The sequence below is a fragment of the Bos indicus genome, chromosome X (assembly GCF_029378745.1).
Source record: "Bos indicus isolate NIAB-ARS_2022 breed Sahiwal x Tharparkar chromosome X, NIAB-ARS_B.indTharparkar_mat_pri_1.0, whole genome shotgun sequence".
Taxonomy (NCBI): Eukaryota; Metazoa; Chordata; class Mammalia; order Artiodactyla; family Bovidae; genus Bos; species Bos indicus.
Window position 1 is genome coordinate 121,613,334 of NC_091789.1, and position 13,209 is coordinate 121,626,542.

The 13,209-nt window shown below is 46.1% G+C and overlaps 1 protein-coding gene and 1 pseudogene across 1 annotated transcript; one reads left to right on the forward strand and one right to left on the reverse strand.

Moving 5' to 3' along the window:
• Positions 1-741: 741 nt before the first annotated feature.
• Positions 742-5,954, reverse strand: LOC139180948 (melanoma-associated antigen 10-like). Its single transcript, XM_070783582.1, has 2 exons — positions 5,863-5,954; positions 742-3,344 (listed from the first exon to the last, which is right to left on the reverse strand). The coding sequence occupies exon 2, from the start codon at positions 3,281-3,283 to the stop codon at positions 1,151-1,153; it is 2,133 nt and encodes a 710-aa protein (XP_070639683.1). The 5' UTR covers positions 3,284-3,344; positions 5,863-5,954; the 3' UTR covers positions 742-1,150.
• Positions 5,955-11,590: 5,636 nt separating this feature from the next.
• Positions 11,591-12,124, forward strand: LOC139181635 (ubiquitin-conjugating enzyme E2 D3 pseudogene; annotated as a pseudogene).
• Positions 12,125-13,209: the final 1,085 nt, after the last annotated feature.

Here is a 13,209-nt window from a genome sequence, read left to right on the forward strand (position 1 = left end):
ATAAGGAATTGTCAAATGTTAAAAGGACTTGTTAAAGAACAAAGACAAGGGTATGTCTCAGGTTGGGGGGAGAACAACAGTATGAGTGATAAGTAGTGTAGAGCAGGAGTCTATTGCCAGCTGTCATTTACCAGCCTCATGTATTTCAGCACAAAACCAAACCCTAACTCTATGAGCCTTGGGCTCTCCCCTGTGAAGTAAGTTTGATAAGCCTTTTCTTGTCAGATTGGTGGAATATAAGTATTTATGGAAAGCTTCTGTCACAGCGCCTGTCTCTATTGAGACATTAGGAACAATGGCAGTTATTACTATGATTATCTTGACCTCAGATGTTACATCAGCCGGATTTTTTTTTCAATCTATCACATATCAGAAACTATGCAGTGTTCCAAGTGGGGGGAAAAAAAGACCCAACCTCCCAAATCAGCCAAAATTCTGCTTAGCAATGAAACCAAAGTAATATGTTCTCTCCCCTCTTTACCCTGCTTCTTTCTTGTTCTTCCTGAAGTAGAGAGTATCTCAGCCTCTTCCACAGAATGACAGCATCTCTGAGAAACTTTAATGAGTGGACAGAGGCTAGGACTTTTTTTGACTAATCACCACCAGTACAAGCATGAAGACTTAAGAGCAGATTCTCAATGTTTGTGTAAAAGAAGAGCCATGAATAAATCATTTGCTATAATTTATATTCTCATTCTTGAAAACCATAAACCATAAGTAGAGGCAAGTATGTGTCTTTTACACTTACAAAAAGGGAGACTAAGCAGAGAGTAAATCCAGCCAAAATCTGAAGAAATTTCAGCTATCTCCCTAACAATGTATCAATGTTCTAAGCCTCTATTAGTGTGGTGTCTTTCGCATTTCTAAGGACACTCTTATCCTAAAGTGATGTTATTCTCATCCTGGATCACAAAAGTGATGCAACGATTTCCAATATTTATTTGAGAAAACAAAATTCTTACTCCTAAACTTGACAAACAGCAAAGTGTGTGTGACCCATGTTATTCATATACTTATATCATGACTTTAAATGATCTTTCTGTTGAAAAATTTTAACAACTGAAAATTGGGGGAAATAAAGTCAACAAGTTATTGATGCATATCAGGAGCACAGGTTGACCGGCTTCTCCAGCCACAAAGTGAACGGGCTTCAGATCACACTAGGGACGAGATAAGCGGCTGGATGCGGCCCTGGGGTGCACAGTGGCTGAAGCAGAAGGGCCAGCAGTGGCTGAGGCAGCAGTGCCAGGCCTGGTTGAGGTAGAAGTGCCAGCAGTGGCTGAGGCAGCAGTGCCAGGCCTGGTCGAGGTACAAGTGCCAGCAGCGGCTGAAGCAGCAGTGCCAGGCCTGGTTGAGGCACGACGGCCAGCAGCGGCTGAGGCAGCAATGCCAGGCCTGGTTGAGGCAGAAGTGCCAGCAGTGGCTGAGGCAGCAGTGCCAGGCCTGGCCGAAGCAGAACGGCCAGCACTGGCTGAGGCAGCAGTGCCAGGGCTGGATGAGGCAGAAGTGCCAGCAGTGGCTGAGGCAGCAATGCCAGGCCTGGTTGAGGCAGAAGTGCCAGCAGTGGCTGAGGCAGCAGTGCCAGGCCTGGCGAAGCAGAACGGCCAGCACTGGCTGAGGCAGCAGTGCCAGGGCTGGTTGAGGCAGAAGTGCCAGCAGTGGCTGAGGCAGCAGTGCCAGGCCTGGCCGAAGCAGAAGGGCCAGCACTGGCTGAGGCAGCAGTGCCAGGGCTGGTTGAGGCAGAAGTGCCAGCAGTGGCTGAGGCAGCAGTGCCAGGCCTGGCCGAAGCAGAACGGCCAGCACTGGCTGAGGCAGCAGTGCCAGGGCTGGATGAGGCAGAAGTGCCAGCAATGGCTGAGGCAGCAGTGCCAGGCCTGGTTGAGGCAGAAGTGCCAGCAGTGGCTAAGGCAGAAGTGCCAGCAGTGGCTAAGGCAGAAGTGCCAGGCCTGGATGAAGAAGAATGGCCAGTGCTGGCTGAGGCAGCAGTGCCAGGCCTGGCTGAAGCAGAATGGCCAGCAGCGGCTAAGGCAGCAGTGCCAGGCCTGGTTGAGGCAGAACGGCCAGCAGCGGCTGAGGCAGCAGTGCCAGGCCTGGTTGAGGCAGAATGGCCAAAAGAGGCTGAGACACCAGTGCCAGGCCTGGCTGAAGCAGAACGGCCAGCAGCGGCTAAGGCAGCAGTGCCAGGCCTGGTTGAGGCAGAACGGCCAGCAGCGGCTGAGGCAGCAGTGCCAGGCCTGGTTGAGGCAGAAGTGCCAGCCCTGGCTTCACTTCTGGCTCCGGTGCTCTCTATTTCCTCTCTCCAAGCCTCTTCATATTGCGGCTGCAAGGCAGGATGGACTGAATCCTTGACCTTGGCCAAAAACTGCAGGATTTTTGTCTTGCTGGTTTCTGTGAGCGCTTTAGGACCACACAGGAACTCATAGCGAGGGGGATCGCTGCCGGGCACCTGGTGGTACTCCAGGTACTCTTCCCGCACCAGATCTTCTGTGATGAGCTTCCTAGGCTCTCCAAAGATAAAGTGACTTCTTCCATCATAGATGCCCAGCATATTCAGGAACTTCCAGATCTTCTCCTCAGGGGCGTGGTTGCCATTCAGGTAGATGACACCCAGCAGAGGCATCAGAAGACCATTCTTCGGCAGCCCCAAGTCACCTCTCATAGACTCGCTGTCACTGAGATCTAGGTTGCTCACCAGGGTATAGCAGTGACTGTTGGGCCTGACTTCCTTCAGCACCAGGCCAAACACCATCTCCATGTGCTCAGAGGCCTTGCTAAGGATCTCAGGGAATTGTTCCTTGTACCTTCTATTGATTTTCTGCAGCATTTTGGACCTCTTAATGAATTCCCTCATCTTATACTTATACAGCATGTACTGCACCAATAGCTCTGCCTTCATGGTCAGAAGATCTGTGTGAGAGCTCGCAGCAGCAGCTGAGGCCTGGGAGGAATTTTCACCTTCCTGAACTTGGCCCTCAGCACCTACACCAGATCTTGAGCGTGCTGTGCCACCAACACCAGATCTCGAGTGTGCTGCGCCACCACCACGAGATCTTTTGCGTATAGCACCTTCAGCAGCACTGGTGGTGCCTTGGGCTCCCGGAGGCCCCTTGGAGGTGCCAGCAGCAGACAAGCTTGAGGGAGCGCTCTCTGAATCAGGAGGGGAGGAGGAGGTGGTCTCTTCTCCCCTAGATGTGGTAGCCTGATCATGAACACCCTGGGTCTCAGCTCGGGCCTGGCGACGTTTCTCACGAGCACGGTGCTTACTCTTCTGCCCACGAGGCATGATGGCTGTGGTCAGGGACCACAGGCAGGAGTCTCGGCCAAGAGACAGGAGATTGGGGCACCTGGAGGATGGAGAATGAGGTGACATGAGCACCTTAAAACATGGAGACTCCACCTTGGCTTAATCAAAGGCCGCCTCTGCAGGTGTCCTTGAGGACACTGCTCTAGGAACCCACAAGGCTCCTGTTTTCCTGCTCAGACCAAACATGGTCTCCTGAGAACAAAATCTGGTGCAGGCAGGTTGATGTCCCTGTGGACCCTCACAAGATCCTAATTCAAGGTCTAAAATATTTTTTTGCTTCTGGTTTCTCCTATATGTCTTTTGGAAAATAAAATTATTTTTTGCAGTATTACAATATTAATTTATAATAGAGTACCAGTTTCTGCCACACATCAATATGAATCAGCCATAGGTATATCTTATGTCTCCTCCATCTTGAAACTTCCTCCCACGTTCCCACAGAATCCCACAGAGGAAGAACAGAGGCCTTACTTTTCCTCTGCGCCCTCTCAGCCCTGCTTTGGATTTACTCAGGTGACAGCAGGTGCCAGCAGTGGGGTTTTCTAAGTTCTACTTCAGTATTATCACGTCAAGTCCTGGCGGAGCCTTGGCACCCTTCCCTCTGCTACTCTGATGTAGACACTTTAGACCTCCCCATGATCCAGAGGTAAGTGAAGGGATGCCTCATACCACCTCCCTGCCAGGAGATAGATAACCAGTTCTGAGAGTTCATTAAGGTCTTTTCTAGCCTGAGTTCACTGGGATCATCATTCAGGGTCCTTACCTTGGCTCCTTAAAACATTGGGCACCATTATCCATTTGCGGACTGGTGTCTACACCTTCAGACATTTCCCCTCCCGTAGACTTCGTATAAAACAGAAAAGAAGGTGCTTAGCCTCACAGCCCTTCCCTGAGATTTCCTGGGCTGAAATCTGAGGGTTGGGATGGATGCAATGAGTCCTCACTCAGGTTCCTCAATTGGGCTCCCGGTAGAGAAGCTCAAATTTCTCCTGAAGTGATGACTGCTTGATAGTAAAAGCCAATCACTCCATGTCCCAAAAGCAGGAAGTGAAGATGACCTTATCTTACCAAACATGGTCTCCTGACGACAAAATCTGGTGCAGGCAGGTTGATGTCCCTGTGGACCCACACAAGATCCCAATTCAAGTTCTAAAATATTTTTTGCTTCTGGTTTCTCCTATATGTCTTTTTGAAAGTAAAATTTTTTTACAATATTACAATATTAATTTATAATAGTGTACAAGTTTCTGCCACACATCAATATGAATCAGCCATAGGTGTATCTTATGTCTCCTCCATCTGGAAACTCCCTCCCACGTCACACCTCTCTTAAGTTATCACAGAGCACTGGCTTTGAACTCCCTGGTCATAAAACTACTTCCTACTGGTTATCTATTTTCCATATGATAATGTGTACATTTTCAGTGTTACTCTCTCAATCTGCTCCTCCCTCTCCTTCCCCCACTGGGTCCATGAGTGTGTTCTCTATGTCAGCATCCCCAGGCTGCCCTGCAAATATGTTCATAAGTACCATCTTTCTGGATTCCATATATATGCATTAATATATGATATTGGCTTTCCTCTTTCTGACTTAATTCACTCTGCTTACAAAAACTAGGAATAAAACTACCACATAAGCCAACAACCCCACTAGTGGTCATATACCCTGAGGAAATGGTAACGGAAAAAGACACTTGTACTCGTGTTCACTGCAGCACTATTTACAATAGCCACGACATAGAAGCAACCAAGCTCTACATTTGACTCATGACAGGGTCTAAGGTTTCTCCCTCTGCTGACCACTCAATTCAGACCAAGACCCTTACTTCCCCATTAGCCCACAGTGGGGACAGACATGTATCCTTGAGGTCTCCCAGGGATGACAACAGAGCGATGTGCTCTGAATGACGTGGTGTGGAACATTCACATCCCCCAAGGTTCTCACCATCCACCAGGACACCTGAAACCCTCCCTTGTCAACCTGAGGCTGCCCCCACTGACCTGGTCTCTCACTTCCCTGAGATGTCCCAGGAAGTGTCATGTCAAAACGCCTGATTCTCCCACTCCTGAAAATAGGACTGGCGCCTTATGTGACTCCATTTCTTATGGGAGGAGCCCCCATCCTCATTCAGCGTCACAGCCATTAATATTGTTGCAGACTAGGTCCCTTTGTTGAACTGGGTTTATTCCATTACAGCAAGGCTCTCACTTCCCCAAAACCACCTCCAGTGGACACCAGGGGGCACCACAGTTGGCCAGCTCTACCTGGGGCCTCCTAGAGCCCAGTACAGGGGGGCCGCTCAGTGTCGTCCCCTTGGCGGTGTCGAAGTCTGCTTATCAGCCCTCAGGTCCCTCATCTCGGACCTAGACCTCCTCCGGGGGTAGAATCCGGGCCTATCCCCATAGACAAACGCCTTAGCCTGAGACACTCTAGACCACATTCAGCCGATAGCTCTGAGGGACTCATAAGAACCATATCACAGGGGTGGGATGTGGATGGGTCACTTTTATTACTGGGAGGGTTGGGAAAGACCCATGAGCTACATTCACGTCCTCACCTTGGTTCCGGACGAGTCCTGAACACTAAGTGTCCGCCATACGGTCGCCGCGGCTACCGGTCGATCCGCTGGCTTTCAAAGCGGAAGTGGAGGGGAGCTGCGTAAGGTCCTACGTGGGGTCTCCCAGGGATGACGGCAGGGGCAGCATGCTATGGGAACCCCGGTAGCTCAATATTCATTCGTCCTTGGGTCCTCCTTGTGCAGTGTATCGGAGCCCAGGATGCCCCCTCCCATGAACCCAAGTCTTCCAGCTCCCAAACAGAGCCCTCGCCTTCCCAAGTCCCTAGTGGTGGGAGGCCAGCTCTGCTCTGAGCATCTCTGCTTGTCAGGTGGGTTGCCACTCTGTGAGCCTCCTTCGTTGGGTGAGAGATCCTCTCACTAGCACTGATGGTCCTCACCTTAAGTCCGGTTATGGTCAAGACACCCCCATCTGCACATCTGGCTTCTGATCTGGCTAGAGGAGACTCAGCCCTCCCTAAGATCACACAGGTTGAATGAGCGGACCACTCAGAAGGAGCTCCTGTGGGCTAAGAATTTACAGAATTCTGTTTGGCTCCCTCTGCAGGGGTCCCCGCTAACACTCAGCATCGCATGTGAAGTCCTCCTTGGATTCAGGTCTCTCCCTCTGCGAAACTGCAGCTGATTGTATTAGACAGAGGTCTCACCTCGCTAAGACTTTCTAGACTGAGATCAACCTGACATCTGTGCCCAGAGCTTCCTGGGGACCACAGCATCAGTGATTTTCCAGGGCCTCCTTTTAGAGTATATGCTACTGTGAGTCCACTTTCACATCTTCACATTGACACATGACGAATCCTGTAACTTGACTCTGTTTTACGAAGCTTCTTGTCTTACATCAAGGTCCTAGTCTCCTGAGAATTCCAAGTTGGAAGTCAGGATAATCCTCATGTGATCCTAGTCCATCAGGGCCTCTGAGAATAGGCAGTGGGGATGCAACTTGAGTCCTTCTGATTCCTCTTGCTTAGCATCCTCACTACATCTACCACAGCCTGGGACTGCTCCTTCTACTGAGCTAAGATTCCTCTTCTTAGTCTTTGGGTGACCACTATATTCAGGGAAGATTGTCCCTCAGTCCTCCTTCATGGAGGTTCCCATATCAGCTTCTGTCCCTCGATTAAAGGCTTCCTGGGGAATGCATATTCCTACAAATAGTGAGCAGTACCCTCTAGCAAATCTTGGAGAAAACGGGTCTCAGTCCCAAAAGTGATGTAAGATTAGGAAAATGCAGCAGAAATTAAGGAACTCAGGACAGATGTTATGATGTCAAAGAGATAGAGGTGATATATTCCTGCTCTTCAGCCAGATTTAGGGTGTGTGCTTAATCGCTCAGTCATGTCCCACTCTTTGTGACCCCATGTACTGTAGCCCGGCTGGCTCCTCTGCCCATGCAGATTCTCCAGGCAAGAATACTGAAGTGTGTTACATGCCCTCCACCAGGGATTGTGCCCAACCCAGAGATCGAACTCAGGTCTCCTGCATTGCAGGCGAATTCTGTACCATCTGAGTCACCAGATTCAGCGTAGTTCTAAAATATTTACTTTTGGCACCTCCCTGTTGGTCCAGTGGTTATGCGCTCCCAATGCAGGGGTCCTAGGTTTGATCCCTCGTCAGGTAACTTGATCCCACTTGCCGCAACTAAAAATCTCACATCCAACAACTAAGAGTTCACGTGCCACACCTAAAATCTCACATTCCACAACTAAAGAGCCTGCATGTGGCAACAAAGATCCCAAGTGTCACAACTAAGACCCAGAGCAGTCAAAAAATAAATAGAAATAACTATTTTTAATTAAAACATATAAAATTACTTTCTACATAGCAGGATAGCGCCAGATAATCTTGTAAGCCCTCGATCACTTGAGGGTGTTTGAATTGCACATGCAGGTGATCATATGCTAACTGAGCATTACCCCCTTCTCCCCTTTATTCACACCTCTTAATTATTATGGTGTTTATATTGCCTTGGCTATGTATTTCATCCCAGTGTTTTCATCACAGAGTCCTTCTTTCTGTCACTCAAGATACATGTTGAAGTGCTAGAAGACAGTGAATTAACTGACTCATGAGCACCTCAGATCGGGACAAGTGGAAGGGTACATGCTGTGGTTAAATTCAGACCAGCGCTCTAGTCCCAGCTCTGCCTCATATCAGTTGTGTGGACTTGGGTCCATCCCCAAACTCGGGGAGCCTCAGGTGAAGTGGCTTTTGTAGGGCCAGTGGCATGTAGCTAAAGCACCTGGCACACTGCCTGGACCACACTGAGACTTTACACAATATCTGTTTTTACTATGATTATGAATAGTTTCATCCTGGAGGATACCACCGACCCTGAGGAATCTTTTAAATCCAGGAGATGTCAGAGAATCTGTGGCATTCTAGCACATGGAACACCAAATCAGTCCAAAATGCTGTTTAGAAAGAATCTTTCATTTCCACTACTAGATCGTATTTTGAGTGTGGGGGAATGTTTTTAACTGAATGAAACTCGAAGAATCTAAATTTGATTCTGAGACTAATTCTGTCTTCCTTCCCGGCTGCTCTTTCATCTGAACAACTCCTAGAGACTTCCTTAGTGGTCCAGGGGTTAAGACTCTGCACTCCCAATGCAGGAGGCCCGGGTTCCACTGCTGATCAGGGAACTAGGTCCCACATGCCACAGCTTTGCCGCAACTAACAGTTCACAAGCCACACCTAAAGATCCTATATGCCACAACTGAAACATTCCTCATGCTGCAACTAAAGAACTCGCAGGCTGCAAGGAAGATCAAGGATCCTGCGTGCCAAAGGTAAGACCAAGCATAGCCAAATACATAAGTAACTAAATAAAATAAGCCCGCATCTTCATCAATTTCACCATCACCTAAAATAGACTCACCTCATAGACTTTGGTGGAATTATCAACGTAGCCAAAAACGCTGAATGGAATGCCCTTTCAATAAAATGAGCTCTGTTTCCACGACTCACAGCAAAGAGTGTTAGCCCACTAGCTTCTGAGTTTCCGGTTTCATTCTACTATTACTTTTATTTCACAGAATCTCCTTGGAGATGATATGCATGAAACATCTAGGTTGTGCACTGTGTTCACGGGCCCTGGGACAGGAGCACAGGGCACATTCCATCCCCTCCCTAGGGGGGATTTCTCTCTGGTCTACTTGTGTTGCTGTTTAGTCACTCGGTGGTATCTGACCCTTTTTTACCCCATGGACTGAACAGATTGCTCTGTCCATGGGATTCTCCAGGCAAAAATACTGGATTGGGTAGCCATTTCCTCCTCCAGGGGCAGCTTCCTGACCCAGGGATTGAACCCATGTCTCCTGCATTGGCAGGCGGGTTCCTTACAACTGAGCCACCTGGGAAGCCCCATAATTCCAAAGCAATTGTTCGGGGTAGTTTTCCATTCCAGGCTTAAGTCTCTCAACTTTGAGACCCGCCATCTGAGGGTCTGACCCCTATTCAGTGTTTCCACAGCCTCCCTGGTGGGCTCGCCCTGTAGCCTAACTTAAAACTACCTTCCACTGCCAGACTTTTATTGTCCTAAAGTCTCCAAGTGCCTTGCCTCAGTGTATTTACACTAGACTCCTCATGAGGAAGCCCTCAATCCCCTCACCTCCTTACACCTCATTTTTATATGCCCCTAGATCTCAGTTCACCAGCTACTTTAGATGAATGCTGCTCTTAGACACTAGAATTCTATAAGAAGGGGTTGAGTTTATTTTTCTTAGCATCCCCAAAACCACCCAGAAGCCTTCCAAAGAGCAGATGCTAAATTGATATTTGAACAACTATAGTGCAAGTGTGCAAGAAAGCAATGTTACTGGGATTTCACTTCTTCCACATTCTTAAATAAGCGAAGCCAATCCAGGTAAATAAACTTCAATATTACAAAGAAAGACTAAACAAATAAAACAGACGAAGAAATGAATACTTCTTAAAATTTTTTTCTGTATCTGATAATCACACAGACTTCACTGTGGAAAAATTTCCATTTTCACAAAAAAAATCCATATTGCAATATCATGTTATCTTGTTCCGAATGACAAGAAATGATTCAAGGATTTCAGTCTGTGCTATGTAATACGAAATTTCTTAGTTTTCAACTTGATAATCTGCAGTACATGTCAGAGGTGTGCCATTAGTGTACTTGGAATCTGAAGCTAAACACATCTTTAATTAAAAGGAACAATATTTAAAAACAGAAAAAAGAAAAACCTCCAATTTGTGCATATTGTATTGGAACACAAATAAATACCTTATATGCTGAATTTCCATGAGCCCCACCGTGGCCCTCCACTAGTGGGAAGTTTGCCTGCTTTCTTGAAATGCAATGTGAAATATCTGCTCAGACTTCACTAGGGGTGGGAGGAAATTTGGACATGCTCGGGAAAGTGCACTGGCCCTGGCACCATAGGAGCCCTGGCTGCAGCTCTGGCTCTGGCTCTGTCTTCTTCAGCTCTCAAAGCCTCTTCATACCAGAATGGGAAGGCACTTGACTTGGTATCATTGACATTAGCCCCAAACTCCCACATTCTTTTATATATCTATATCTATCATGGAAGCACTCCATATTAGTTTACAAAATTGTACTCATTCCTTTTTATAGCTTTGTAGTACTCCACTCTGTGCATATATCATGTTCCCTCAATTAACATGTGCATGGACATTTATGTATTTTCATATGGTTGTGGATGTCTCTTCAGATTTAATTTCTGAAAACACTGAATTACTGGCTCAAATATAAAAGAACATTTAATTTTCTGACTACCAAATTGTATTTACACTCTAATCTCATTCTTTGATATGTAGCTCTCAAAGAATGAGATCAGTATATTCTCTAACACTATATACAAAAGTAAACAGAAAAGGGATTAAAGACTTAGCTATAAGAGTGAAAACCATAAAACTCTTAGAAGATAATATGAGCAGAACACTCTTTGACATAAATCATAACAATATTTTTTTGGATCTGTCTCTGAAAGCTAGGGAAATAAAAGCAAAAGTAAATAAATGTGTTGTAATTAAAGTTAAAAGCTTTTGCACAGCAAAGGAAACCATCAACAAAATGAAAAGCCAACCTATTATATCGGATAAAATATTTGCCAATGATGTAAGCAATAAGGGGTTAATATCCAAAATATATAAACAGTTGATATAACAGTCTAAAAAAAATCAAGAAAAAGATGGGCGGAAGACTTAAATGCACATTTTTCCAAAGAAGACATACAAATAGCTGAGAGGCACATGAAATGATGTTCAACATCGTTAATCGTCCTATGAATGCAAATTTAAACCACAATGAGGTATTATCTTATACCTATCAGAAGGGCTATCATTCAAAAGGAACAGAAGTAACAAATGTTGGTGAGCATGTGGACAAGATCTATACACTGTTGGTGGGAATATCAATTGGTGCAGCCACCATGGATAACAGTAAGGAGCGTGCTCAAAATCTAAAAAGAGAACTAACACATGACCCAGCAATCGCACTCCTGGTTGTATATCTGAAAAAAAAAAAATAAAAAAGAAGCCACTAATTTGGATGGTCTCCGTCAGGTACTCGATGCTTGTCTGAGTCTAAGGGTTTGCACTGCTTGTTTCCCCTTCCCCTCCAGCCTCATCTACTCTCTGCCAGTGACCCCACCCCAGTCCAACCTCTCTGTTTATTAAGAAGGGACCTGTGCCTGGCAGAGCCAGTGTGAGATGAAGAGATAGTCCTTCCCAGCCACCAGATAATCAGGAGTTTTGGCCGGACCTTTGAGTACACACTGAGACAGTGAGGAGTCAGACAAAAAGCACAGATGGTGGCACTGAAATGGATTAATAAGGAACTTAGTGATGTCGCCAGGGACCCTCCAGCACAATATTCTGCAGGTCCAGTTGGGGATGATACATTTCATGGGCAAATCACAATTACGAAAAAGAACGGCAACCCATATCAAGGCAGTTTATTCTCTGGGACAATTCATTTCCCTAAAGACTACCCGTTCATACTACCTAAGGTTGCATTTGCAACAGAATTTATCATCCAGACATGAACACTAATGGCAACACTCCGTTCGCTACTCTAGGATCACTGTCGTCTCTTGCTTTCATGATTTCTAAAGTTCTGGTATCCATTTGTTCACTGCTATGTGATCCGAACCCAGATGATAGCCTACCAAGTGCCAGAGGTTGCATAGATCTATAAAACAGAAATAAGTACAAAAGAATTTTTCAGGAATGTACTCAGAAGTATGCCATGTGATGCTACCTTAAAGTCAGAATAACTTGCATTAAAGCTTGAATAAACTTTCAGTTCAGTTCAGTCGCTCAGGTCGACTCTTTGCGACCCCATGAAGTGCAGCATGCCAGGGCCTCCCTTTCCATCACCAATTCCCGCAGTTCACTCAGACTCACATCCGAGTCGGTGATGCCATCCAGCCATCTCATCCTCTGTCACAGTCTTTTCCAATGAGACAACTCTTCCCATGAGGTGGCCAAAGTACTGGAGTTTCAGCTTTAGCATCATTCCTTCCAAAGAACACCCAGGACTGATCTCCTTTAGAATGGACTGGTTGGATCTCCTTGCAGTCCAAGGGACTCTCAAGAGTCTTCTCCAACAACACAGTTCAAAAGCATCAATTCTTCAGCGCTCAACTTACTTTAAATTACTGCTACAAATGAAAAAAAAAAACCCACTAATTCTAAAAGATCCACACACACACAATGGAATTTTACTCAGTCATAAAAAAGAATGAACTTTTGCCATTTTCAAGAACATGGATTGATTGGAAGGCATTATGTTAACTGAAATATGTGAGAGAGAGGAAGGCAAATGCTGTATAATACCGTTTATATGGAGAATTAAAAAATAAAACACAGATGAAGCAGACTCACAGATACAGAGAACAAGCTAGCAGTGGTTACCAGGGGAGAGCAGCAAGGGGGAGGGTAAGGGCAGGGATAGAAGATTAAGAGGTGCAAACTAATATGTATAAAATAGATAAGCTACAAGGATATACTGCAAAACAAAGGGGATATACCGATATTTTATAATAACTATAAATGCAACATCACATTTACAAATTGTGAATCACTTTGTTGTGTCCCTGAAACATAAAATATTGTACATCATCTATGAAAATGAAGTGAAAATGTTAGTTGCTCAGTCTTGTTCAACTCTTTTTGACCCTAAGGACAGTAGCCCGCCAGGCTCCTCTATCGATGGAATTCTCCAAGTAAGAATTACCCACTGGAGTGGGTAACCATTCCCTTCTCCAGGAGATCTTCCTGACTAAGTGATCAAACCCAGGTCTCCTACATTGCAGGCAGATTCTTTGTCATCTGAGC